The following is a 28,000-nucleotide window of genomic DNA, read 5'->3' on the forward strand; positions in this document are numbered from 1 at the left end:
TGGTGGTGATGGTGGTGGAATGGAGCTGTAAAAGATGTCATACGCAGTGATGTGGGACAGAAAATGTTCCTTTTCACAAATTTAGGAAAACCCTCAAAACTGGTCAAACATTAGGGACTGAGCCTTGAGCAAGGCACAATCACAGACAGAGGTTCTCTTGAAAAGATGTTTGGGAACTACTTTTCTTAAAAGTAAAGGCTATGTGCTTTTAGCAATAAGATGCTGCTAGCCCCTTTTCTTGCAGAGATATGGTTTGGGGGAAATAGTTTGTGTCCCTCCTAGTGTTTTAGATAAGCACAAACAGTCTGGACTCTCTAGTAGTTTAACATTCAGCCCTAAAAAAAACAGTCACTTAGGTCACATATGGTGTCTTAAAGGATTTTTTTTTTTTTCAAAATCTCCGACTTGCCCTGTATTCTGAGTGCTGGTTTTTTTCTCCAATGTAATGTCAGTTTTAGAACGAAAGATTTCAATGCGAAAGCCAAGAGAGGAGCTCATTAAAAGAGGGGTTCTGTTGGAAGACCTTGAACAGGGTGAGTTTACCCGTCTTCCTTTGTCCACCCTACACTGCCCATTCTGATTCTCCAGTAAACCTCACCTCTGGGATTCCATGCCTGTGTGCAGCCCCCACCCTGCCATTTCCGCCCCCACCCCACCCCCATCAGTTACATGTGATTCTTTCTCCTTGTTCTGCCTTTTAAACTTTTCCCACTATAGACATTGCTCATTTTTGGAGGTGAACAGCTGTTTTATTTTGTTCCCTTCCCCAAAGGGACCCCATGTGACATTTTAGCCCCAACCACATTCCTATGAGGTAGTTTAGCTTGGGAGGCTGTGTCTTGCCAAAGTTCACGTAGTGAGCTCTGTAGTAAAGGTTTTCTCTTGGATTTCATGTGCATATGGTAAAGAGAAAGAAGCATAGCCTAGTGGCTTTGCATAAAGAAGGTTGCAGGTTCAATGCCGAAAATCTGCAGGTAAGTCTGGGCAAAAGGAGCATGTATTGCTTATACATTCAACAGAAGTGTGGGAGGGGTGGGGAGTTTGAAACTCTGGAATAGCTCCTGCCAGTCAGTGTAGGACATACTAAGCTAGATGGATCACCAAGTAGGAATATCAGGCAGCTTCTTATATTCTAAAGCAGATGCTCAGACAAGTCCCTGCTTAAGTGTGGCTGCTTGGCTACAGCATGGCAATAATTGGTTGTCGTTTTACTAGAGGCAGGAAGGTCTGAAGCAAATTGGAGTACAAATAACTTGGACTTCCTCCCCTCTAAGCTAGGCTGAAGGACAGTCTCAGGAGGGGGGCTAAGCAAAGTCGTGTTCTCGGAGTCTTTTTCTCACACTTGCAGATCTTTGTCTCTCATCTGCCATGATTTTTACACTAAAAAAAACTTGTGCAGACCAATACATCACCATGAACACAGCTTCCCTAACGCCACTGCACCTCACCCTTGCAGTCTTCTGCAGGAAAAAGTTCAGGCTGGCTAAGCTCAGTGTGTTGTTTTCTTCCAGCTAGGAAGTGTACTCCTCTGCATTGTGCTAGTGGGGAAAGACACCCTGTTCTGAGCTATGGGGAATTTTGCAAGGAGCAAGCTGGACACATTTTTTGCATGCAGTCAAACCATTAAACTGAACCGTACTCTGTAGAGGCCTTAGCATAATAGTTAATCCAGCCCTGCCCACAGGAAAAGATAGCAAAGGAAATACCCTTTCCTCTTAGGTTCTCAATAGAATGAGAGCTTAGTCCCCCTTCCCTTCCTAGCCCTCCCCTCTGACTCTAAAAGAGATGGGTGGAGGGGAAGAAAGATAACATCAGCCTTGCTGTTGGAACAGAGCCTGCTGATTCTGGTTGTTTTGCTCTCAGCCCTGCCATAGAGACACTTGAGTGCCTAGGCAACAGCTGGCTAATTGTAAGTGGGAGCCACAGAAGACCAGTTTCCTTTATACTTCATATCCACATAATCTCTTATCCTCCTGCACCACAGAGTGTCCTCTGGTAATCCAGTTTGAGGAGGATGATAGCTGTAGAAGGGGAACAACCATTTTAGTGGAATTTCTAAATTTTTAGAATGAGTCTTCTTATATCTTGATGGGTGGTTGAAAATAACTTTGAACCTCTACAATTTAGAGTTAAGAACAGTATAGCTGCTTCACAGATTTGTTTCAATCTCTTTGTTTTAGGGACTAATTTTTCTGCTGAAGGAATAAACTCTGTGTATTTTTTAGAAAGAAAGAGAGACAGCAACATGCTTTTGAAGCCCTCCCAGCTGGCAAAAATAAAACCTAGGCAGCTTTCTCCAACTTGGTGTCCTCCAGATGTTGTTGGCTTACAATTTCCATTTAGTTATTTAAGTATTTAGAATCATAGAATTGTATTGTTGGAGGGGACTCTGACGGTCATCTAGTCGAATCCCTGCAATCCAGGAATCTCAGCTAAAGCATCCATGACAGATGGCCATCCAACCTCTGCTTAAAAACCAGCAAAGAAGGAGAGTCCATCACCTTTATATATAGCCCTCTCACAAAACATCAGGGTGGCATACAGTAACATTTAAAAAGTTTAAAAAGCAATGCAGAACAGTTTTTTAAATGACTCACTACACGTCCCTAACCAGTGGGCATCCTGATTGGGGCTAATGCAAGTCAGAGTCTGCCAACAACTAGAGGGCACCAGGTTGCAGAAGGCTGGACTGTAATGAGTGAGCTTGAAGGAGCTTGTGCTTCCTGTCTGCCCTTTGGAGAACTTTAATTCCAGGTGTGGGTTCTGTGGACATTCACACAAATTCAGAGGTGGGAGGGTGTTTGTGCTCCTTCCTACCTTGAGCTTATCTTCCAGATCCTTTTCCTAGTTACTGCTACGCTCCTTTATCCCATTCATATAGGTTTTAGTCTTCAAAGAACATATTTCATTGCATCTACCATCCCTCACAAAAACGACTCGTTTCTTCACTCTCTCTTATCAGCTTTCAGTTTTAGAAGCCATCATATGTCAGAGGCTTTTTGCTTTGCCTTTGTAGGGCATTGCATCAAAAGCCATTGCCTTTATATGTTGCCAGGATAATTGTCTGAACTTCTGCCTTAATTTCCTCCTTAAACTGAAGCATGCTGAGAAATTGGAAGCAGAAAAAAGTACCGGGGTGGTGGGTAGCGTGGCGGAAAAGCCCAAATCAACCCCCACAGAAAGCCAAAAACTCGGAACAGTATATGACAAAAATTGTTGCTAATTAATGGTACGTATACCTGTTGATTGAGCAACTGATGTTTGTGTACATTGGTGTAATATGATAAGTACATTGAGAGATAAAGCTGAACTACGGCAGGCAATTTTAAAACATTTAAAATCTTCCAGGCACAAGCGATGTTAAATGGGGGTTTGTTTCTTGAATTTATCGTAGATTTTTTTTTTAAGCAAACCACAACAACTCACTCTCAGTTGCCCAAAGTAAACCAAACTTGGAACAAATTGAGTTAAGAGGTAAATCGGAGGTAGAGTAAGAAGAGGAGCCCCTTGAGAACTGGGGGCTTGTTTCTGCCGTTGCTCGGTCGCTGACATAATTAGACAGTAGTAGATCCAAGGAAGAGAGGCAAATAGAACAGTGCTTCAAAAAGTAATATATCGCTTGTCATTAGAGGGAATGACTGACACTTTATTATTCCTCTTCCTCTATACTGCTTCTTTTAAATGTATTTTTCTGGCTTGGGGTATGTGCAAAATTCCTGCGTGAGTTTCGGCTATTATTATTTTTTAAGTGCAGGAAGGAGATCTTACCAGATGCAAAAGTTGCTGCTAGGGAAAACACAACAACCCCTCATATTGGCAGAGAATGAATGTGGTGACTTTCACATATATTATAGCCAAGGAGGGAAGGCTTAAACCTCCCTTCCCCATGCGATGCAATCTTGATGATAATTGGGCTCCTTTCTAAAAACACACAGTGTTAATGTCAGCGTGTAGTTAGGCTGTTGGGGCTGCATGTGATTTTCTCGGAAAAGGTAGCACTGATACGAGTGGCAGACCTTCTGCTGCTCTAGCAAAGGCCCGATGTTGCCACCCTCTGGATCTGGCCTTGCCCTGGGCTGCTACACCAAATGCTGACAGTGCAAGAAGAATTAAGCACAATACATGAGAAGATGTGGAACGTTTTTTATTCAAGTCTCACTTCCTAGCACAACCCTCAGGGTGCTTTCATTAAGAATACCGAGTTAAAAGGACCTGCAACACAGGGCCCTGGCAGATGTGCATGCAGGTGCTCTTGGGGTGCAATTCTGTGTCATTGGATGTAAAAAAATGTGAATTTATGAGTTGGCAAAGCAATTGAGGAAACTTGTTCCCTCCAAACCAGAATAAGATTAAGTATTTTTCTAGTCAGTGTTATGTGACTGTTCATTCAAGGTCTTGCACTTCTTTCCCTGCCCCCCTCCCTGGTTTGACTTATTTTTAAGAGGTTTTTTTTTAAGAGTGGCTACAAAATAGAGAAGCATTGTTGCCTGTACATTTGAAGTTCAAGAGCTGCAAAGTTTACATTTCTTGAGCAGTTTCTTTTAGCATTTCCCTTTGCTCCCCCATTTCCCTTCACAGTGCAAAATAAATATTGAACTTGGATGCAAAGGTCTTCTATGCATATATATATTTGCCAAGTCTACGTACGTAATAAATAGAAAACATTTTTCTAGAAACAGAGCAGGTTACACATCCCTTTAATTTGGATTGAAATATTGCCTGTAACTTAAAAGTTTCCATGTTTTATCAAACCAACCAGTAAGAGGTGGCAGATGCTTGCCTTTTGATCTATCCACCACTTGCTGTTTAGACCCCATTAATGATGAAAAGATTAGATACCTGGCAAGGCTCTTGTGGATTTGTGCACAAATGTTTGAACCTTAACACAAATAGGTCAATTAAAAATAAATAATGCTTTATGCCTGTATCTTGGACCACTTTGATATTATAACCAATAGGCTGCATCCTGCTAGCTTTGTATTTAACTATGTTCTAATCGGAGTAGGCCTATTTAAATCAATGAACCCAAGTTAGCCATGTTCATTAATTTCGATGGGTCTAATCTGAGTATAGCTAACATTGGATGCCACCTTTTGTCTTAAATTCTCTTTGAATCATAGATCTTTATTGTAGCTATCCAGGGGACTCTTAGCTCTTTTCTAATGAGAATAACACTAACAGGGAAAGCTTTGGACTCCAGTTGTTGAACCCAGACAGTGGGGAAAAGCTTCCCACCTTTGTCAAGGCTAGAGGCACATTATGAATTCTTTGGGGTTGCTGGCTGCTGTCTCTAAGTTTCTCTGGTGTTTAATTAGAATAGATGAAAGCTCCTAGGCTCTATAGCTCCATCAGTTGCAGTGTGACTGCATTCCTCTGTAAGCTTCCCATGTCAGGTCTAAATAAATAGGGCCCTCAGCCTTTTGACTGTGTTGAAGAAAAATGTGCTAGAAAACGAGAAGGGCTGCCCCAGCTGCTATACTTGGGATTCCCCCACCTGTGTCATGACAAATGGACCAGATGTTATTTTACCTTAACAACGCCACTCATCAATCCTTTTTACTTGTAGATATTATCACAGAATCATAGAATTGTAGAGTTGGAAGGGAGCTCAAGGGTAATCTAGTCCAAGCCCTTGCAATGCAGGAGTCTCAGCTAAGGCATATTCAAAGGTGCCTTCTTTCTTTAAATCCCAGCCACCAATATTTATTCCTCAGCCACCACCTGCAGACTCGGTGTTTTCCTGGCAGGCTTGTTGCTACATGGTATGTGCACCTTTTCCTTCCTGGCCAATTTCCTGCCTCGATCTTCAGGCCTGTGCTTTCCTTAATTCTTATTTATTTAATCTATCTCCCCCCACAACCAAAACAGATGAGGAGGAGCCAGACAAACTCAGCCACGATGCCTTGAAAAATGGACACACTATCCCCATTGATGGTTCTGGGATTGTCAACCTTGCACACTTGGAGGAAGAGACTGGAAAAAGAACAAGCCTTAAGAAGCCTGTTCCATTAGAGGAGCTGAAGAAATCACAAGGTGAGAAACTGGGATGCAGGAGTGGTGGCTCCCTGAGAAGTGTTTTTCATTAACTATCAGGCTTTCACTGTGAAAATACCAGTTTTGGGTCTCTCCTGTGGAGCACACCCACCCATGAAGATTCCCTCATTCTCACGCAAGTTTCTAACACAAGCGACTCACACCTTCACTTCCAGGGGGTTAGCCCCACCCAATTTATCTCTCTTATTATCAGACGTTCTGTCTCCTCCTGCCCACGCTTTGCTGGTGAGTGCCAGCCTTCACGTTGAACTCTAGTTTGGAAATTGGAAGAAACCTTTTAAGTTTCCTCCAACAAACAGCACATAAATAACTGCAAAGACTTTCCAATGCAGCTTCCCCACCCCTTTCCAGGGACAATTGTTTAATGCTTAATCAGAATTCTTTGGAACTGTTGGGTGGAAACTGAGAACACTGCATAGGATCCTTTTCCTGACTACTAGGAAGAGGCCCTCTTTGCAAAAACTCAGCACTTTTAGAATGCTCTTCAATCTGTGGTGCCATAAAGGCAGGGCTGGAGCAGGAGGTAGAAGTTCAGTGCTTCACTTAGCAGGCTGAGCAGAAGGGTCCCCAAATGCAGCAGGTCTGGCTAACTAGATTCTGAAGAAATGAGCATTGCCATTTAAAGAGGGCTCCCTCAATAAAACAACTAAATCCAGAGTTTAGGTAAAGGGACCCCTGACCATTAGGTCCATTCGTGACCGACTCTGGGGTTGCGGCGCTCATCTCGCTTTATTGGCCGAGGGAGCCGGCATACAGCTTCCGGGTCATGTGGCCAGCACGACTAAGCCGCTTCTGGCGAAACAAGAGCAGCGCACGGAAACGCCGTTTACCTTCCCACCAGAGTGGTACCTATTTATTTACTTGCACTTTGACGTGCTTTTGAACTGCTAGGTGGGCAGGAGCAGGGACCAAGCAACGGGAGCTCACCCCATCGCGGGGATTCGAACCGCCGACCTTATGATCAGCAAGCCCTAGGCTCTGTAGTTTAACCCACAGTGCCACCCGCATCCCTAATCCAGAGTTTAAAATCACCTAATTCTATTGCTGTTTCATTGGGGAAGGATCACAGGTCAGTGGTGGAACATCTGCCTTACAAGCAGAAGATCCCCAGTTCAATCCCTGGCCTCTCCAGGTAGAAATAGGAGAAACCCCCTGTCTGAAACCCTGAAGAGCCACTTCCAGCCAGTGTAGACAATACTGAACTGGATGAACCAGAGATCTGAATCAGCTTCAGGTTGCTTCCTGTTTTCCGATAAGTGGAGGCACTTATTAGTTTAAGCCCTGTCCATCTCATATGATGACAACTTACAAGCAAGTTTAATTTTGAACACGAAACCTAAAAACATTCCAAAAAATGTGCCATGTACAAACATGCCACAAAACAGTTGGTGATGGCAGGGTGTGTGTTCATATATGCATGTAAGGAGTGCCTGAAGAGACTCCTGGGGTGCTATGAGGTGATGCTATCACTAGAGCAAAGCATAGCTACGGTTAGCATATTAATAATACTACTCACTGATTTTCATTAATGCTTAAATTTCAGGATATCCCTGCTAAGGTTCTAAGTCAGGGATGGAGAAGCTTCAGGCCCTCCAGAAATTGATGGATTCCCTCTCCCATCATCCCCAGGCAACATAGCCAATGGTCAGGGATCATGGAGTCCAACAATGTATGGAGAGGCACAGTTTCCTCGCTGTAAATACAGGAACTGGGAAACTGTTGCTGGTTTTGATCTGTATCACACACAGAGGCATGCAAGGTCTTAAACACTGTACTGACGATTACTGGTTGGCATGGCTGGCAGAAACCAGTACGGACTATGGTATCTATGCAGTCTATGGTAGTTTTTTAGGCTCCCTGTGCTGGAGGTGTCGTGGGTAGGAACCTTCAGCTGCTGTGTCCAATCAGGAGTGCAAAACATACTGTCTGGATATGCTCTTGGCTTGTAGCCACCCAAAGAGAGTGGTGTGAAGCACACCCAAAGAGAGTGGTGTGAAGCACCTTAAGGCCAGCTGGTTTACAGTAGCCAATGCTTTTGTGGGCACTAATCTTTTCCCTCAGCCTGGTGGCTGCTAGATTCTTTGGCTGTGCTTGCTGGGGCTGGTGAGAGTTGGAATCCAAAATATCCGGAGGATACCAGGCGAGAAAGCTATATTAGAGGCAGATGGTCCATGTTATATAGGAAGTAAGTTGTGGTCCAAACCTTCATACTCAGCAGAAAGATGAATTAGTTTCTAAGATGCCACAACCCTCTCCTTCATGTATGTAAGAAAGCTCATGGGTTTATGTCAAGTGGGCAGATAACAGTACTTTTAAAAGGTTTGGCTCCCTTTAATGATGTTCCCTATAATGGTTAGAGAGCTACCCTGAGATGAGATGTTCTTTTCTAGGTATTGTCATAATGTCGCTGAAAACAAAAGCAAAATACGTTTCATTGCAGGAACCTTGGACGGCCATCCCAATTCAGAAGTGGAGCACCACCACCATCATGATTCTCATGCTCCTAAACAACCTCTGCTTCCCCCGAAACGACCTTTGTCATCCTCCTCTCAGGAAACAAGCAACGTGCAGGCGAGGGATCTTGGTCTTCCCAGCAGCACCGCAAGGACTATGCCTTCCTCCACAGTTGCGGCTGCCACCAGCACAGCGAAAGGGGTCAATTTTTCCACTGCTCCCTCCCCAGCCCCTAGGACTGTACCCTCTGCTTTCACAAATGCTCGCACTACTGCTGCTACGAATGCTACCACGGCAGCACCAGCCAAGCAACCCCCTGTTCCACCTCCCAAGCCAATGAATAGGAATAGCAACCCCTTAATAGGTAAGTGGCTCTTCTTTGTGTATGCAATGTGCCTTGTTCCATCTCCAGGCCCTTCCTTGATTCTTACTGCAGTTGTAATTGATACGAGCTCAGTGTGGATGGGGCAAAGTCTGAAGACAAAGTACCAAATATATATATAATCACTCAGTTTTCCACATTTTTCTTTTGCTTTTTAATGTCTGTACTTGTCCTTAGATTAGCACATTTATTGTGGTATAAGTCTACAAGGGCTACTTCATCAAATGCATGAAGTGTTATGTTGAGATACAGGAAATAATTGTTTCACTCTTGTCTATTTGTTACCAATTGGGAGTGGATCATGGCACACATGCTCTGGATCTTTTATTTTTCTGAATGGATCTGGTTTGCGTTCACGCTCTACACAGTCTCTTATTCCTTTCTCTTGCTTTGCTAGGCCTCCTGATGCCACTTTCCTTTCTTCTTATACCTCTGTTGTAAGTATCTTAGGAGACTTTTCCAAAGACACAGCACTAGAACTTGGAGCATATAAGACCATCTTAAAGAAGTTTGTATGTAAGAGAGAAAGAGACAGTGAGGCAGTCCTAACCTCTCAAGCCTCTGTGCTTTAATAGGTTACCCTCCTGGGTAACATCAGGAATAAGATATATCTTTAATTGGCTGTGAAGTTTGCTGTTCTTTTGGCATGGCCACCATGAGCAGGACTGTTCTGTGACTTATACTCTTAACTGTCCTACCTTTTCTGCAATGCTCCTGGTAACTCATTCCCATTCCAAATAGCAAGGATCCATTGCATAAACCTGTGGAAATGTGCCGTGTACACAGCACAGCTCATCACAGGCCAAGCATGAACATGTAGTAAGACACTACTGCATGCATGTAGGTGTGTGTACTTGTGTAGTGTTCATCCTGCAAGTCTACAGCTGTTCATGGGATTTCAAGCTGTTCCTCCCTCTAGATGCTGGTCAGGTTTTAGAACTCTTAGTTCTCTGAAGCAAAGCATTTTTTGTGTTCGCTTCATATATTGTAAAGGATAGGTGGGGAATATGCGGCCCAAGCCAGTGCTGTATTTCCCAATGTATCTCTTAACACAGTTCAAAGGTATATCAACAAAGCCACTCACCTGAGCTGTTTAGAAATGGAATGCCATGAAGGAAGAAAGGCAAGGGAATGTAACCAACAAGAGCAGGTTGCCATAAGCTTTTCGGAAAGAATGTCTGTAGCACTCACAGCCTGGCAGTATATAGGGAAGGGCTATGCAACACCTGCGGTTTGAGGGTGTGGGGAGAAGGAGGGGTGAAACATAAACAGATCTTCCAAGACTGCACCTGTTCCTGCTCACCTGCTGAGAATTCGCAGTGGGAGTGTGTGGTAGATTTCGCAATCCTACTCTGAACGCACATGTACTCAAATTGTAAGGTGTAGTGTGCCTTTTGTTTCTGACAAACAAGGTAATGATAGCAGGAAATTCTATACTGTATCGCTTGCGGAGCCCTACCTTACAATCTCATATGAAGGGAAGAGCATAAATAGAAAGCGATGAGAAGGGACTTGGCAAGATAGTACCTGGGATTGGGGGTGTGTGTGTGTGTGTGCGCGCGCGCTGGGGGATGCATGGAAATAGAACTTCAGAGACAAAAATGGATTGGTCTGTAGGTATAGTTTTGATCAGGCTTCCTGAAGCATGTGACTCTCCAGATGTTGTTAGACTCCAGCTTCTAACACCCCAGCCCATTGGTCATGCTGACCAGGACCGGAAAGAGTGGGAGTCTAGTGACATCTAGAAGGCACGAAGTTTGGGACGACTGACTCAGATAATACAAAGAGGACTTGCCTCATCCCATGGAAATAAACATGGCACACTTGTGGATGAAACCCTAGGGAACGAAAACACTCTTTACTAAAAGCAGAAACCAGAGCCATCAGACAACACAGTAAGCAAGGAGGTGACCCAGCTTCCCATGTTAATATGAAGTATGTAGGCATCCATGTTAGAATATTGATGTGGTGAATCAGGTGTGTATGAAATCTTCTGGTTAAGTCAGTACATATGTAAAAAGGGGGGCGGGGGTAAGGAGTAGTAGGGTGTAGTCTGTCCTTCCCCTAGAACCTGTTTGGGCTGCCACAGGGAGGAACATGTCACAATTTGAGCTTTTGCTATAGAGCTTGATGTGATCAAGAAAGCCCCAGGAGAGGCAGAAAACAAAGGGCTAAGATAATATTTATGAATGAGTGATGAGCAGGGATTAAATCCTGCAGCCTTGACTGCATTATCTTGTTCCCTGCTCTCACATCCAGTGTCGAATTACATCCCATCATCCTGCCCATCAGCTGATGTAACAAGGCACTTCAGTTGATGGGCAGGTGGATGTGGTTTGGGGCAAACAGCATTGTGGACCAATATTGGACCTGTGGTGGGCCAAAATTGGCCTGTGGACTGGAAATTACCTTGCTGTAGAATAATAGGTAAAAATCCAGTATACAGTGTATGGGTGTGATCTAAAGCTGTCATTTTTCTATACAAGGTTGTTGCTTTCTCTTAATTTTTTGAGATGGAGGTAAGTTGAGGAACTGAGGCTGAGAGAGTGACATCCCAAAATTATAACGGGTTTGATCACAGATCTAAATATAACGGTTATTATTATTTATTAAATGCCTTTACGCCCCACTTTTTAAGAGTAAAATTGTCACATTGCAGCTTGGCTGTTTTGGCTGGGGTTGTAGTCCAAAACAGCTCGAGAGCACCAAGTTGGGGAAGGCCATGGTTTCCTTAACAAACCACAAGTTTATCAGGAGCTTCCCCACAGATGATCAAAGAAACCATGGCCTGTATCTCCAAAGTTTCTTTTGTTTTCCAGCTTCACCTGCCCCTTGTGGCTTTATAGTTGAGTGAGCACCTGGGTCAGATGTGGGAAACCTTTGGCCCACTGGATGTTTCTGAACTACATCTCCCATCAGCTCTAGCAGGCATGGCCAGTGACTAGGCATGATGGGGGTTATAGTTCAGCAGCATCCAGAGGTACCCCACATGCGGCCAAACAAACCATGGTTACTGAAGGGTGGTGGTTTTGCATCTAGTGCCAAGCCATCTTAAGGTTTGCAAGTCAACAATGAAAACATGACTTTAGATTGTGGTTTGTTTGCATTAAACATAATTAAGCCACCGGGCAGCGTTCAGTTGATCAAACAAACCATAGTTTAAGAAACCCTCATTGAATAAATCATGGCTTGGTTAACTAAGCTAGCGAAACATTAACAGCCAAACCCTGTAAATTAACAGCGTGTAAACAGCAGCACCTAAATATATGAGGCAAGAAAAGAGGGAAAAGCCATCAATAAAAGGATGAGTAGGAAAAACAAAACTTTATAGTTCCATTCATTATCCGTTCAACCTTGCTGGCTCTCTGCCCCATTTGTCTGCCAATGACCTGTAAAAAGGTAAAGGACCCCTGTCCAGTCGTGGCCAACTCTGGGGTTGCAGCACTCATCTCACTTTATTGGCCGAGGGAGCTGGCATACAGCTTCCGGGCCATGTGACCAGCATGACTAAGCCGCTTCTGGTGAACCAGAGCAGTGCATGGAAATGCCGTTTACCTTCCCGCCAGAGCAGCACCTATTTATCTACTTGCACTTTGACATGCTTTCGAACTGCTAGGTTGGCAGGAGCAGGGACCGAACAACAGGAGCTACCGACCTTCCGATTGGCAAGCCCTAGGCTCAGTGGTTTAGACCACAGCGCCACCCAATGACCTGTAGGTACCTGGCAAATTGTTTTCCATTGGGGTAAGGACTGAAGGCATGGAATGATCCTGCCTCTTTCCGGAATTTGCCTGGTCTGGGTCCCCTTTGTGTGATCTGGGGTGCTTGCTGTAACCATACTAACAAGTGTTCCTCTCTTCTCTTCTAGCTGAATTGACTCAAGCGATCAGTAGCGGCACAGCTTTGTCTAAGCCTTCTCCGCCTTTGCCTCCCAAGAGAGGCATCCCATTAAACTTGCCTTCATCCCTTGAATCGGCTGCTGCTCCCAAGTCGCCTAATGAAAGGTCGTCCTACCCTTCCTCGATACCGGCGCACATGCTGCCACCTCACCCACCGCCTTCTCCTTCGCCACCTCTGCCTTCGCACATTCCTCCTGAACCCGCCCATGTCCCTTCCTCCACCCCTGGGGCAGAGCCTCCCCTTCCCTCTGAACTGTGGGCGGAAACCCCGCAGGAAGGGCTCTCCGTGCTAGATGCAGGCAAGAGGATGGCCGAGCAGGGCTTTGGAGAGCCTCGGATGCCTTCACGGCTGCCCCCGCTCCCGCTCCACATCCGCATCCAGCAAGCGCTGGCTAGCCCCCTGCCATCAACGCCGCCAGCAGAAGGCTCACACAGGGCACACTCGCTCCTGTTTGAGAACGAAGGCTCCTATGACGACAACGGGACCCTGGGCAGAACGAAGTCACTGCCGGTTACTATTGAGATGCTGAAAGTGTGAGTCCCACTTGAAATTGCTGGTGTGGAGCTCTGTGCAGTCCGTTTGTTCTTCTATTTCCTACTTCAAGTCTCTCGGCTGCTGCATACCCAACACTTTATTGAAATAGTCTATTTCTGAACTCTTATTTACTTATTTTTATTTATTAGATTTATATACCGCCCTTCATCAAAAAATCTTAGAGCAGTTCCCAAAATAGAAATGCAAGTTAAAAGCACAAATAAATAGTTAAAACAGAAACAATAAAACAATAATCCCACTCCCCTCTCACAAGCATGTTTAAAAGGCGGTAGAATATTAATCAGCTGAAGGCCTGGTTGAAAAGGAAGGTTTTTGCCTGGTGCCAAAAGGTGCCAGCAGAACTTCCATGGGGAGGACATACCACAAATGGGGAGGCACACAAAGAACTTTGTGATGCATGAGCACCAAAATCCTTAATGCTCAACTTGGTATTATTATTTTATTATTACAGTGGTACCTTGGTTCTCAAACTTAATCCATTCTGGGAGTCCTTTCGACTCCCGAAACCATTTGAAAACCAAGGCGCAGCTTCCAGCTGGCTGCAGGAGCTTCCTGCACTCAAGCGAAAGCCGTGTCGGACGTTTGGCTTCCAAAAAACATTCGCAAACCAGAACACTTGCTTCCAGGTTTGTGGCGTTCGGGAGCCAAAACGTACGAGTACCAAGGCATTCGAGAACCAAGGTATGATTGTATTAACTTGCCTAGGTATAGTCTTTCTTGGGCTGTTCAGTCTTAAGCAGCTTCTGGATGTTTGTTTTACGTGGCATGAAGGATAACTTCTGCCTCTTCAGCCAGGCCTTGGGCTGATTGACATCCAATTCCCTTTTAAAAGTGTTGTGGGAGGGGGATTATTGGTTGCTGTTCTCATTTTTATTATGTATTTTGTGGTTTTTATACTGTAATTTTATGTTGTGAACCGCCCTGGGATCTATGGATGATGAGCGCTATACAAAGTTAATTAATGAATTAATTACAGTCGTACCTCGGGTTAAATACTTATTTCGTTCTGGAGGTCCATTCTTAACCTGAAACTGTTCTTAACCTGAAGCACCACTTTAGCTAATGGGACCTCCTGCTGCTGCCACGCCACCGGAGCACGATTTCTGTTCTCATCCTGAAGCAAAGTTCTTAACCCGAGATACTATTTCTGGGTTAGCGGAGTCTGTAACCTGAAGCGAATTGAACCCGAGGTACCACTGTATAATTATAACAGCTTATTAAGGTGTTCACAAGTGGGGCAAGATTTTAATATCCAGCACTCTGAGCCCTGAAAATAGAGCTTGGCAGGCAGTATGAAATCTGTAAAGCATGTTCTGTGTAATACACATTGACTAGTCATTGCAGGGGGAAATGGTTGCCAGAGTTCTGGGCAGCTTGCTGTCCCTCCTCCCTCCATCAGCCCTGACCCTTGGTCATGCTGGTGCCAATGACAATTGCAGTCCCAAACATCTGGAGGGCACCAGGTTGGGAGAAGCCACTGGCGGTTAATTGCTGTTCAGGTATCGAGGTCAGAAAGGAGTCCCGAAGTGTAACCATAAGTTTATACTGAATCAAGGCCAAGGGAAGGAAATAAAACCTTGATGCATGCAATTGCATGCTTGTAGAAGGCTGACCTGGAGTGTTTTGTTTTAAAAATCACAATTGTGTGCCTTTCTGTTAGTCCAGACGATGATGAAGAGGAGGAAGGTGTCCAAGAGGATGTGCATCATTCCAATTCCCATGTTTACATTGGAGAGTCTCCCACTGTTACGGTCATTCCCAGGCTCAGCCTCCAGACAGTACAGGATGAAGAGGAGGGTCCAAGCGACTCAGACTCCGAGGGACCTATTCTGTACAAGGAGGAGGAGGAAGAGGATGAAGAAGATGACAGCCATAACAGTAAGGCTCTCACTTTTGGGCAGAACTAACTCCAGAGAGGGCCACAAAAATGCAGGGGAGAATTTAACCCTTTCCCTTATTTGGGACAGGTGCTGTTTGCCTTGGGAGCAGGGAACCCCCCTTTGATGTCGTGTGTTTTTCCTCTTCTTCAGTGCCAACACTAACTTCAAGGGGGATGTTTACCTCACATCCACAGCAGGAGAGGTGCTGTGGGCCCAACTCTGTGGAACTCCCTCCCACTAGAAGTCAGACAGGCCACTGCCCTTGCTGAGTTTCAGACACCTGTTCTATCTACAAATGCTGCTCTGCTGTTTAAAAAAAATCTGGTGTTATTAAATATCCAGGGGGTTTAAGTGTTTTTGAGGTTTAATTCGTTTTAAGTCCTGTATATATTTCTTTGGAAGCCTCTTCAAGACCTAGAATAAACAGTGCACCTCTCCTTCCCCACACTTGCTGTGACCCCATTAATGATCAGGGCCCCTCCCTGCAGCTAATGCAGTGTGTGTGTGTGTGTGTGTGTGTTTAACCAACACACATAAATGTTATGTAATATATACTTCGGCCCTGAGGTGCAAGATCAAAAAGGCCTATATCTGTACATGCTTTGCATTAGGAGACAGGTGCTCCTTTGCTTCAGTGGCACATTCCTCCCGCTTTGTGACTTATCCATGCTGCAACTGTCAGCAAAATAGTAATGCGATCTGAAAGTGAGGGTATGGCTGGCTGGGGGTCAGCCACTCTGCTTGTTTTGTGACAAGATCTCCTTTTCTTTCTCTCTTTCCAAAGCTGCACTAGCCAACAAAGTCAAGAGGAAAGATACCCTAGCCATGAAACTGGGCAACATGGCTCCCAGGCAGGAGCTGCCAGAAGAGAACACCACGTTTCCTCGGAAGAGCAAGGAAGAGTGGCAGGAAATCCGCCAGCAGATTGGGACGACACTGATCAGGTAGGAAGGCAGAAGGAAGTGTGCAATAGGTCCCAGTTAGGGATTGCGTGGGAGATGTCCCAGGTAGGTGCCGTTTTCCTCTCTGAATTTGTACTAAACACAGCCACCCATCCAGCTGTGGTCCTAGGCAGATCTTGCACATCTGGCCTGCCAGCACTGGAAGCAGAAGGACACTTTCTCTGCTTCCTGAAATCAAAGCCATTCAGACATGCTGCTGTTTAAGTATGCATTTATTTCTTGCGTTTTATATCCTGCTTGTCCACCGAATGGTACTCAAAAGTCACTAACCGCAGTAATGCAAATACAAGGCAATGAAATACAAAATACAGTAAAACAGGAATAAAATATAACCACCTTTGCTGTTCTAGAGCTGTGCAGGAAAAGAGCAATGTGTGTGAGCCTGACACTTTACTCAGGCTCATTGGGGCTCCATGGTTTAGTGCTAAACCATGGTTACGTGCAAACTACCTTAGTGCAAAGAAAGATGGGGAAAGCCTTCAACAGGTTTTCTTGTAGTCTGTGTCAGAGTCTTCTTTTGTGCTTTTGTCCTTAAAAGATGCACTTGTAATTTGCCTTTCTGCCCCTGCTTACTCTTAAATTAGGCGATTAAGTCAGAGACCAACACCAGAGGAATTGGAGCAAAGGAATATACTTCAGCGTAAGTAGAAGCTTCTCCATGTGCTTATTTTCTAAGGAGTATTCAGATCATTTCTATAGCACTCTGGCTCCGAGGCATTGTCCCTTGGCTGCTGTCCCAAACACTGTGCTGCTGCAGTGTTGCTTGCTATTCCTGCCGTGCAGCATTCTTGCTACCGTACCTGTGATTTGCATGGAAAGTTTCATTTGAATTTCCAGCAGACCATATGCTGCAGTAGGTGATCTGGATTGCAATTAATGAATAGCGCACAGGGCAAGCTCTTCCTGCTTGGCAACTGCAGGTGGTAGAACCGCCTTTTGTTGTAGGAAGAGGAGGAAGAGTGCTGTTTTAATATGCCATGCTGTTTTAATATGGCGGCCTGCTTTTAAAAAAATATTTATAATGGGTGGGTGGTTTTTTTAGCTGTATCTGTTTTTAAATTCATGTTCTGAGCTGAGAGTTCCACAGCCATGGCTCTAGCCCCATAGAAAAAGCCCTACCTGCTAAGGCCTTCCAACCTGAGCTAATAGGGATGCCGCACACGAGGGAGTCTTCTCCAGATAACCTAAGGAGGAAGACATGTGGAGAAGGCGGAGCCCAAGCCATAGGACTTTAAATGTAAAACGAACTCCAAACTCTCCGTAAACTGGATCCAGGAACACATTGGCAGCCAATTTAGATTGTCAGCGATGTGGGAATAACATGATTCCTGGAGGGTGGGGTGGGGCCAAGCAGGAAATCAAACTGCCATGTTTTGCACCAGTTAAAGTTTCTAAACTGTCTTCAGGGACCAGTCCTGTGTAGAAGAAGCATTTCAGTAATGTCATGCTGCTATGTTCTGTGGACTAAGGCAATAAATGCTATTCTTCTTCCACAATTCTAGTGAGGGATTGTCAGGTCATAAATCTAGCTGGTTTCCTCTGCTTGGATTTATCCAGAGTCATTTAATAAACTGTTTCATGCCAGGAATGAGTGGTCTAAAGTAAAATCAGTGGATCAAATTGTTTCCAAGGGAACAGCTTTTTGCATGGAGGGTCATAAGGAACCTTGCTGGGTGTGGATGGGCACCCATATTACCTTTATATAGTATCAAATGCACACATACACACCAAGTTCCTAATACCTCCTTCATGCAAGAGACCAAATCTGTAGAAGCACTTGACTGACAGGTGTGTACCATTCATAGATAAATAATTGCAACATTTTATTTGTTAATGCTAAACTATGTTGGGAGGAAAGAGAAGTTTCAGACAGCGTCAATCATTTTTCTCTTTCACAGCAAAAAATGAGGCTGACCGGCAAGCTGAAAAAAGGGAAATAAAGCGCAGGCTCACCAGAAAGGTATTGGAGCATCATGGGCTGCTGGGAATTCTGTACTGCTTTATTAATATTTTTTTAAGTAAAAAAAAGTTTCATTAAACATTACAAAGTTATTTCATTTACAAACATATACAAAGCACAGCGCAGTATCCACCAATGTAATATTGTAAACACTGCTCTCCTGCATGTGAAGAGTCATCTTGTGGCACGGATCCTGCTCTTCATGCATTACCCCACTTTCCACGAACTCCCACGTGGCCTCTGCACAGTGGAGCCTGAGAGTCTACAGAGTAGGCTGCCCAATATTTCTGAAGAAGAGCAGAAAGGAGACCACCTCAGACCTACCCCTTTTTGAGACTCCGCAATAGCTCTCCTCTGCATAAGGTGATCAGAGAGAGCCCTGCCCCAGATGTAATTAATCCAGGTCATATACATATATATATATATATATATATATATATATATATATATATATATATGAGAATGATAGGGAAAACCCCCAACCATACTGAGTTGCCCTAACAAATGACTTTGTTCACATTTCCTTCTGCACCAGCTGCACTAGTGGAAGCCAGTCAGCCCACCAGGATTATGCCTGGGAGGTGACATTTGCTCCTCACGGGTTTTGGGTTAATCCTTATTTTGCAAGGTTGCACCAAGGCAAGAGGTATCTTTGGTTTTGGTGACTTAAGTGAGTTTTCTCTTCACAAAACCACTCACCCACCCTGTCCGTACACCACACTCCCTCTTTCCATACCTGATTATTGGGAGGCTTTGCACCAGACAGATGCACCAAGGCAACCAACACGGTTCCAAGTCACTGGACTGGAGCAACTACCTGGATATGCAGTGCTGCCATGCTAGGACTTGTGACACTGGATTGGTGCAGCGCTTGTGCCAGGATCCACTTTAGCCTTGTGAAGCAGGCCACCTGATTTCACTTGCAAATCACAATTTCTTTCTCTCTCTCTCTGCCTTTTAGCTTAGTCAAAGGCCTACTGTGGCTGAACTGCAGGCAAGGAAGATCCTGAGGTTTAATGAATATGTGGAGGTAACAGATGCCCAGGACTACGACAGGCGAGCAGACAAGCCATGGACCAAATTAACCCCTGCTGACAAGGTGAGAAAGGCAAATGCTCTCTCTGCCCAGCCTGTCTCTCCACACTCCTCTCCCAATGCATCTCTGCCACCCTCAGATGTCCAAGGCCTCCTGTCTTCTCAAACGACTTACGGACAGGGGCTGCCTTTCAGAATACTTGTATGACATTACCTGTCATTTTCTTCAAAACCCACCTTTTCTGCAAAGTCTTTCATCCCTGCAGTGCAGTAATGAAACCCTAGTGTATGTTTTGTGGCTGTGTGCCTTCTGCTCTGCCTTCCTGTTCCGGTGACCTCCAAATGTTGTTGCACTCCAGCCCCCATCAGACCAAGACAGTGTGGCTGGTGATCAGGGATTATGGGAATTGTAGTCCAAGAACATCTGGAGAGACACAGGTTCCTCATCCCTACTTCCCATCAAAGCTCCACAGTAAGAGGCAGTAGGCTTCTGAATGCCAGATGCTGAAAACCGAAAGAGGGGAGAGTACAGTTGAGTTCAGATCCTGTTTACGGGCTTCCCATAGGCATCTGGTCAGCCACTATGAAAGCAGGATGTTGAATTAGGTTCAGGTATGTGCATCTGAAGTAAATACACGTTCCACCCCTGCCTGTGTCTGTTTGCAGTTCTCTATTTGCTCACCTGTACAGTCATACCTCGGGATAAATACGCTTCAGGTTGAGCGCTTTCGGGTTGCACTCTGCGGAAGTAACGGAGCGCGTTGCTTCTGGGTTTCGCTGCTCGCGCATCGCAAACGGTCAAAATGACGTCATGTGCATGCGCGGAAGTGGCGAAACACAACACGCGCAGACGCGCTGTTGTGTCTTACGTTATGGTCAGGATGCGAACGGGGCTCCGGAACAGATCCCGTTCGCATCCCGAGGTACCACTGTATAAGATACTGGATTTTAAACTTCTCAAGGAACCTCCTGCTCTCTTGTGCTCTGCAAAAGTGCCATATACATGGGACAGTGCTATATTTCACCACCATGTTCTTCATCATCTTATAAGTTGAGCCTTGCCTATGTGCAAACTTTCAAGGGGTTTGTTCTGTTCCTCATCCTCTGGGCAGTGAGGAACATCCTCCTTGCTGCCTTCATTTCCGGCTGTGTCTCATGCCTCTTACAGCACCATCCGTTCAGCCGCCCCTGCATAATGAGGTTTCCTGTGCTATATTGCAAAGGGGGAACCAAATGTCATGATGACCACAAAAGCACTGATTATAGTCTGATAGAGCTTGTTATAAATAACAGTCTGATACACCTACACAAAGAAGCGCCACCTATTTTATAGGTCCATGTGTTTGCATCTGTTGTAGGGGCTCTTTGATAGGGGAGCTTGTTTGCTGGGCAAGAGTGAGTGCCTTCTCGGTGGCTGCATGAAAACTGTGCAACAATGTTCTGTTGGAAGTAAATATTCTATCTGCACTTCCTTTTCTGTGTTATACACTATATTGCATGGTGTTTTGTCTTGATACTGGAATGTGATATGAAATGTTCTGTTTGTTAGAAGCCGCCTTAAGTGATGCTTATGCATTAGAAAAGCAGGGGAAGCATTCTTACATAACCAAAATAAGTAAGTAAGTAAATAAACCATACTGAAACCCCCATAAGTAATGAAGCTTCCAGAAACCCTGTGTTTCCTGCCAGCTGTTTCCCCACCTCCCCACCCAGGGTCCTTCTGGTCTCCTGACAGATTCTTTCCTTTTGTGCTTTGATCCTGGCTACTGGTCAGAACATCCAAAGAGGAAGTGCAGCAGAATGGCTAAGCTGGGCTGCTTCTGATAGGATGAAATAGGCATAAGGCAGACATACAAAGCTGGGGCACCCTGCTGATTGGATAGCACCTGTCAGGGCTGGAAGTGCTCAGATCTGAACTGACAGGGCTCCTTCTCCCCATTTAGGCTGCCATCCGGAAGGAGCTGAACGAGTTCAAGAGCTCTGAAATGGAAGTCCACGAAGAGAGCAAGCAGTTCACACGGTGTGTAAGAGGGAGGCGCCCACTTTCCTTCCCATGCTTCTTTCGTAGGACTGTAGTAGCTCCTAGCATTCCCACTAGCCTTCCTTGCCATGGTCAGGTTTGAACCAGCATCTCATCGCCTCTCTAGTGTGTGATATCTTGGGGTGGGGAGAGGGCAGAAACTTGCCCCCATGGATTCCCCATCTTTCGTGAGCTTTGGACATAGAATCATAGAATTCTATGATTCTATGTCCAAAGCTCACAAAAGATGGGGAATCCATGGGGGCAAGTTTCTAGTAGGACATGCCCCTGCTAAACCCATGTTTGGTGAACGTTGTGCGGCAGGCTGGAGCCAAGAAGGGAGTGGGTGTGCTCTGGGTGAGGGGCAATGGAGACATCAACACAGGCAGACATTTGCTGATAGTATTTGATGGTTGGCCAGCACCATCTAGCAGTGAGAGCTTGACAGTTGTGGTTCTCATGTGCTGAGGGCATGACCTGGATGCGGCATGCAAGACCCAAAGGGGGGAGGGGAGGTGTCCAAGCCCATTGCCATTCTCACAAGCACAATGTGATTCTCTTGCAGGTTTCATCGGCCATGAATCCTTTAGAAAACCCGCTCCCCAACACTGATAGATGTGCCAGAGAAGGTTGCTGATGACTTGAGGCATTTGCTGGTTGCCCTCTCCTGAGCTGAAGAGGAACCTTTGAGGCTTGTCTAAGATTTGCCTTCAGATCGTATCCAGGAAATGACCTCCTTCAGGGAAACAAAAGAGGGGTGGGGAGAGCCTTGTCCAAAAGTTGCATTTCATTGGAAGGAGTTTCTGTCAAGTGCCATCAAATCACAACGGCGGGGAGAGAAACACTATACCTCAGATGAATCAGCAATACCCCCTGCTTGTAGCTGGGTGCCCTGACTCATGTTAGACGTGGACAGCTCCAGCGTTTGAATGGATAATGCCCCCCCACTTCCTCTTCTGCTGTAAATAGTATGTTCTGATCTGTTTCATAGGCTTTTTCAAAGGAAGAGATAATATTGGAGCAGCATTTGTAGGTAGTGAACAGGAAGCAAGAATGTGTGCCTGTGCATGTGGGAGAGAGAGTGTGTGCTTGTGCGTGCGTTCTGTACAAAGGAAACTTTAAAATACTGTCCTAGCAGGAAACTGACACATTATGGGAGATTTTGTTTTTGTTTTGTTTTTTTTGCTTATGTCTTTTGGATGTACTTAATATGCAGAATCACTACTGACCAATTTTAAATCATCCTGCAGAAAAATTGTATAGTTCTTAAATGGCATATGCTGCATTTTGAGAGAGGGGGGCAGTTTTTAGACAATTTTTTTAAGATGGACAACAAAAAATTGTAACGTTGAGACCTCTTTTTTCTGGTGCATATTTAGTCCTATATAACAGGAACTGCAAAGCCTAAAACAAGTTGCCTTCAGGAAGCAGATGGCATGGAATATATTGTATATTAAAAAAAATCATGACTTCTTCCTTTTCTTTTTAAAAACTTTCTGAAATTAGAGTGGAACTTGCCTTTTCTTAGTCAAGTAGCAAAATGTATTGGAAGTTCCAAATGTCACGTGCTTGAGAAGGGCTTGAAATTGACCTTTTCGTATTTATAAACATTAGCAAATATGGCATCCCTTGATCTCTCGTGGAATGTTTCTGGATGATTTTGCAAGCCACTACTGGGTTGCAGGGTTGACCACCCTTTTGTGTGAGAGGCTGGGAGGGATTTGGATGCATGTTAATGTAGGTCAGCTTCCCCCAGCTTCAGGCCTTCCAGATGTTGTTGGCCCACAACCATTGACCACACCAGCTGAGGCTGCTGGGAGTTGTAGTTCAACATCACTTGGCAAGCTTCTGTTTGGGGAAGACGGATGTAGGTGGCTCCATGTTTGACAACTGCTTTGGTTGCACAAGCTACCCTTGCAGAACATGATGCTATACCAGTGGGTAAGCAGCGCACAGATGGCTAAAGGCTGTGTCCCATGCCATTCTATGCTTCCTCGCCTTGAGAAGAGGCCATTACATACTGCTGAAGTCTACCCAGTTGCCAAACCTTCTGGTGGGTAAGATGCAATAGAAGAAGGGCTGCTATATCTTGCAACAATCACATAAGATAAGGAGTGTCAGGAGGCACTGGATCCAGATTAAATGACTTTAGAACCCACTGAAATCCATAGGAATAAGATTGTCAAGTCTTAAAAAACCATTGATTTCAGTGGAGACTGCACCACTCACTTTATCTGAATCCAACAGAATACCTTTTCATGAGCAAAGGACAAAAGCCTGGAACACTCCTTGCTATACAACTGTTAAAGGCAGCAGTAGACAGGTAAGTGGGTGCCTCCAGGTAATCTTGGGCTATAACTGCCATAATCTATGGCCATTGGCCATGCTGGTGGGAGTTCTCCACCCCTGTGCTGAAGCATCAATAATCCCATTCCAATATGTCCTAGTCACCTTTCTGGGCAGACCAGGGATACAAAGATCTCAAACTCTGCTTTTGTACCTCAAGGGTTTCATTCTACCCCTAACCCCTTACCCCTCAGCTGACCTTTTTTGTTCTCTCTTTCTCCCCCTCCCCCAAACCACACCCCAAATCCTTTTGTTTTCTTGAGCACTGACTTGGTGAGAATATTTTGCATGGGGTGAGGGGGGGTGGAGTTTGGCTTTGTTGCCTTTAAGGCAGAGGATGGGCAATCTGTGGTCTTCCAGATTTGTTGGACTCCTAGGGGACCCAGTCAGCATGACCAAATGCTGGAGATTACGGGAGTTGGAGACCAGCATCTGGGAGAGCCCACAGGATTCCTACTGCTACTTGAATAGCGTTTCTTCAGGAAGAGTGCAAGGAGAGAAGCTATTGTAGACATCAGGGGAGTGCTGAAGCGCTCTATGCCAGAACTGCTTTTTCAAAGTGTGTAAAATATATTTCTGTAGAGCAGATCATTGCATTGTATAGCTGTCTTCCTTTCAATAAGATTTTATGGAATAAATTTTTTTTAGAAAAGAAAAAGCTTTCTCTTCTCTTCTCCCTCTCAGTTGCATCGCCGACCTCTTGTGCAGTCACTTCCCAGATACAGAGAGTGATTTGGGGTGTCATAGTATCATAGAACTGTAGAGTTGGAAGGCACACCAAGGGTCATCTAGTCTAACCCCCTGCAATGCAGGAATCTCAGCTAAAGCATCCATGACAGACAACCATCCAACCTCTGCTTAAAAACCTCCAAGGAAGGTTTGCTACCTCTACACTCCCTGTAGAGGTAAAAACTATCAACTAAAAAGTGCAGCTACATACTCCCCCCACCCCCATCTTACAGATGGAAATGTGGAGATTATTATATCAAATCTACTCAGTGCAATGCATTCATTTCCTCTGCAATTGCTGGTCCTGAACGGTCTTAGAATTATTATTTTTTAAAGGGAGATATAGGTGAGTTCAGTGCTTTTTTTCTTAAAAAAATGTTTAGGGGTACTCTCATTTTCCTACTCATATTGAAATACTGCCCATCAATGAGGCCTGCGTCCCGTCCCGTCCCCCCCCAGAAAAAAAGCACTGGGTGAGTTTATATGTGCAGAAACCCCTGTGCCATACAAAAAAACTGCATCCTGCCCACTCTGCCTGCCATTGTCACCTGTCCCCTGGAAGGCGGCCCTCAGGCAGAAAAGGGTTCACCATCCCTGGTGTGCACAGTTCTTTCAAAAATCAGGCCAAAACATGTCCACTCTAGAAAATTTCTATCCACTAGAGGGCAGCCTTGAACTGTTCTGCAAGGACTGTCACTATAAAAAGTTAGATAATTTAGTAAGTTCAAAGGAACAGGAGGTCTGCATCTTCTGAAATTAGATCAATACTAAAGATGGGAGAGTGTTTGGCCTCCTCTTGAAGGGCATCCTGGCTCCCTAGAAAGGGCAGCTGAGGGTGCCTGGAGCTTCAAACAAAGTGGAATTGTGCTAAATTTTCAAAGTGTTGAGTTTGGGGAGCTGGGTAGTATGCAAAGGGAAGGCCACAAGCTGCATTTTTAACACTCAATAGCTATTTAACTGTGCAGTATTCTGCATGTCTGCCCAGAACTAATTGCACTGAGTTCAATGGAACTTATTCCCTGGTAATTCCATCAGGCTGCCTGAATGGGAGAGATAGGAAGAAGGGCTCATTCCATCCACTCTGCTCCAGGACCAGCTCCTCCAGGCACCTCCTAGCTCTGAACTGTTTCCCTGCCAGCTGGCCGTTCTAAGAAATACTATTTGACATTTGTTGTCTGGGTTTGCTTTTTCCCATGTGTGCCATTCCTTCTGCAGTGAAACATTGAGTGACTTTTAATTCAATTCAGTTTTAAAAGCAAAGAGCATTACATCATAAATAACATTGCAAAAGCAAGAAATGGAAATGGATAGGTTCATCCATCGCAAGTGTCCACAAGCAGTGGTTGTTTCCGTTTTGGAGAAGGGACAATTCTTGTCCCTTTTCACTTCAACTGTACAACATTTGGTAATCCACCCCAGCCCACCCCAAACTCACTCCGTTCAATAGGGGGATATTTGAGGGCAGTGAAGTCCTTTTCAGATCATTTCAAATATTATTAATCTCTCTTCACTTAACACCCTTCTCAGCAGAAGCATTTTCTCCTCACTTACAGGAACAGTAGGAAGACATCCTCTTCCATAATGAACATGGCTGTGCTGTGAGCCAGGTGTCCTAGAGGGACAGTGGGGAAAAGCGAGGTCACACTCTGAAAGGCCAATGGAATCAAAGGGAGGGTGGGGAGGAGAACAGGTACTCTAGGAGTGGCTTACAAGTGCCATGATGTGTGGGGCAGGAATTCATAGTGGCACTGCATACCAATCCAATTTCCTGAAATTCATTACCCATCCTGAGACACTCCATGGGGCACTCAGAAAAAAGATTCAGGAGGTGCCTGGGCCCCTGCCTAGTCACATGCCTAGCTTGTAATTTCCATCATTCAAGAGCTGAGTCCATCCATCCCTACCAGGGAGGGATGTTGCTTTACTTATCAACAAGCAGTGCTGCTACTCGGGACACATACCTGTTTGTTGGCAGCAGGCTGCAATAAGCTCATGGCAGCACCCCGGACGACGTCCTTGCTGTACGTCTTGATCTATCAGAAAAGAAAATGGAGAAATAGCAGGTTTGTGCACATAGAAGAATATCCTATTGTTGTTGTTTAGTCGTTTCCGACTCTTCATGACCACATGGACCAGAGCACGCCAGGCACTCCTGTCCTCCACTGCCTCCCGCAGTTTGGTCAAACTCATGCTGGTAGCTTCGAGAACACTGTCCAACCATCTTGTCCTCTGTCGTCCCCTTCTCCTTGTGCCCTCCATCTTTCCCAACATCAGGGTCTTTTCCAGGGAGTCTTCTCTTCTCATGAGGTGGCCAAAGTACTGGAGCCTAAGCTTCACGATCTGTCCTTCCAGTGAGCACTCAGGGCCGATTTCCTTCAGAATGGAGAGGTTTGATCTTCTTCTAGTTCATGGGACTCTCAAGAGTCTCCTCCAACGCCATAATTCAAAAGCATCGATTCTTCGGCGATCAGCCTTCTTTATGGTCCAGCTCTCATTTCCATACATCACTACTGGGAAAACCATGGCTTTAACTATACAGACCTTTGTTGGCAAGGTGATGTCTCTGCTTTTTAAGACGCTGTCTAGGTTTGTCATTGCTTTTCTCTCAAGAAGCAGGCGTCTTTTAATTTCGTGACTGCTGTCACCATCTGTAGTGATCATGGAGCCCAAGAAAGTAAAATCTCTCACTGCCTCCATTTCTTTCCCTTCTATTTGCCAGGAGGTGATGGGCCCAGTTGCCATGATCTTTGTTTTTTTCCGATGTTGAGCTTCAGACCATATTTTGTGCTCTCCTTTTTCACCCTCATTAAAAGGTCCTTTAATTCCTCCTCACTTTCTGCCATCAAGGTTGTGTCATCTGCATATCTGAGGTTGTTGATATTTCTTCCGGCAATCTTAATTCCGGAATATCCTATACCCACCTTAAATGCCAAAGACATCCCATGTGATTTAACGCACAGACTAAGAGCACAGGAGCTGGATGAGGGAGACTTGGGCCCAATTCGCCACATGGCTAGGAGCTTCTCTAGAGGCTCCTGGCACAGCTGCTCCCATTACCAACCTGACTGGGCGGTTGGAAAGATAAAACGGGACAACCCTGCACAAAGCTGCCCTGGTCTCTTTACACCAGCTCACAAAGCAGTTAGAAGTATCCCAAGAATGAAGGTGACCTTACCAAATATTTAGCTGCCTTATGCAGCGCATGGTGCAGGTGGAACACATTCGGTTCTGCCCACCAGATGACTTTGGGGACCAGCAGCTTCAGAACAGCCTTTGCTGCCTGCAATGCAAGAAGAGAAGCGGGGTGATAATCCCAAAAGAATGAAGCCCCAAGTCATAGATAGGGAAAGAGAGGGAGTCAAGAGAAGGGGAGGAAGCTGGAGAGGTTAGTGGCCTCAAAAGTGGACATGTCCATGAGGTTCCAGAGAACAATCCATGCAGGCCCTCACCTCTGCCACCTCTTCTGTGTCCTCCAGGTGAATGATCACATTCACCACTTCCGCAATGCCTTCCTCCAGCAAGCAGGGACACCACCGCTGCCCAGCCCTGCCCCGCAGCAGCCCCAGGTGTCTAACTGCCACTGCACGAACCAGGGCTTCATCCTGAAAGCAGGAAACAAGAGGAACCATGACCACAAATTGTCCCTTCTCACTTCCAAAGGTGAAAACGTTAAATCCATGCCCCCTTTCCACTTGTGTCTAGAGGAGCCCCGTGCTGAAACTA

The 28,000-nt window shown here is 45.3% G+C and overlaps 2 protein-coding genes across 5 annotated transcripts in view; one reads left to right on the top strand and one right to left on the bottom strand.

The window, feature by feature from the left end:
* PHACTR4 (phosphatase and actin regulator 4) overlaps positions 1 to 24,206 on the top strand; it is an 88,796-nt gene extending 64,590 nt beyond the window's left edge. For 3 of the 4 annotated variants that reach the window (XM_081015734.1, XM_081015737.1, XM_081015736.1), the window contains 11 exons: positions 453 to 533; positions 5,869 to 6,033; positions 8,495 to 8,872; positions 12,759 to 13,323; positions 15,006 to 15,223; positions 16,010 to 16,169; positions 16,772 to 16,827; positions 18,086 to 18,147; positions 19,109 to 19,246; positions 21,126 to 21,202; positions 21,768 to 24,206. In XM_081015734.1, the coding sequence (XP_080871860.1) occupies positions 453 to 533; positions 5,869 to 6,033; positions 8,495 to 8,872; positions 12,759 to 13,323; positions 15,006 to 15,223; positions 16,010 to 16,169; positions 16,772 to 16,827; positions 18,086 to 18,147; positions 19,109 to 19,246; positions 21,126 to 21,202; positions 21,768 to 21,783 (1,916 nt within the window). In that variant the 3' untranslated portion in view covers positions 21,784 to 24,206. The remainder of the gene's footprint in view (positions 1 to 452; positions 534 to 5,868; positions 6,034 to 8,494; positions 8,873 to 12,758; positions 13,324 to 15,005; positions 15,224 to 16,009; positions 16,170 to 16,771; positions 16,828 to 18,085; positions 18,148 to 19,108; positions 19,247 to 21,125; positions 21,203 to 21,767) is intronic. The other variant, XM_081015735.1, reaches the window with a different exon arrangement.
* On the bottom strand, positions 16,836 to 27,997 carry LOC308482569 (uncharacterized protein). The gene is made up of 5 exons (XM_081015807.1): positions 27,727 to 27,997; positions 27,453 to 27,557; positions 26,239 to 26,310; positions 25,829 to 25,889; positions 16,836 to 16,987 (listed from the first exon to the last, which is right to left on the bottom strand). Exons 1-5 carry the CDS (start codon positions 27,904 to 27,906, stop codon positions 16,881 to 16,883), a joined length of 525 nt encoding a protein of 174 aa, XP_080871933.1. The 5' UTR covers positions 27,907 to 27,997; the 3' UTR covers positions 16,836 to 16,880.
* Positions 27,998 to 28,000: the final 3 nt, after the last annotated feature.

Source organism: Podarcis pityusensis (genome assembly GCF_964106645.2).
Source record: "Podarcis pityusensis genome assembly, chromosome: 8".
NCBI lineage: Eukaryota > Metazoa > Chordata > Lepidosauria > Squamata > Lacertidae > Podarcis > Podarcis pityusensis.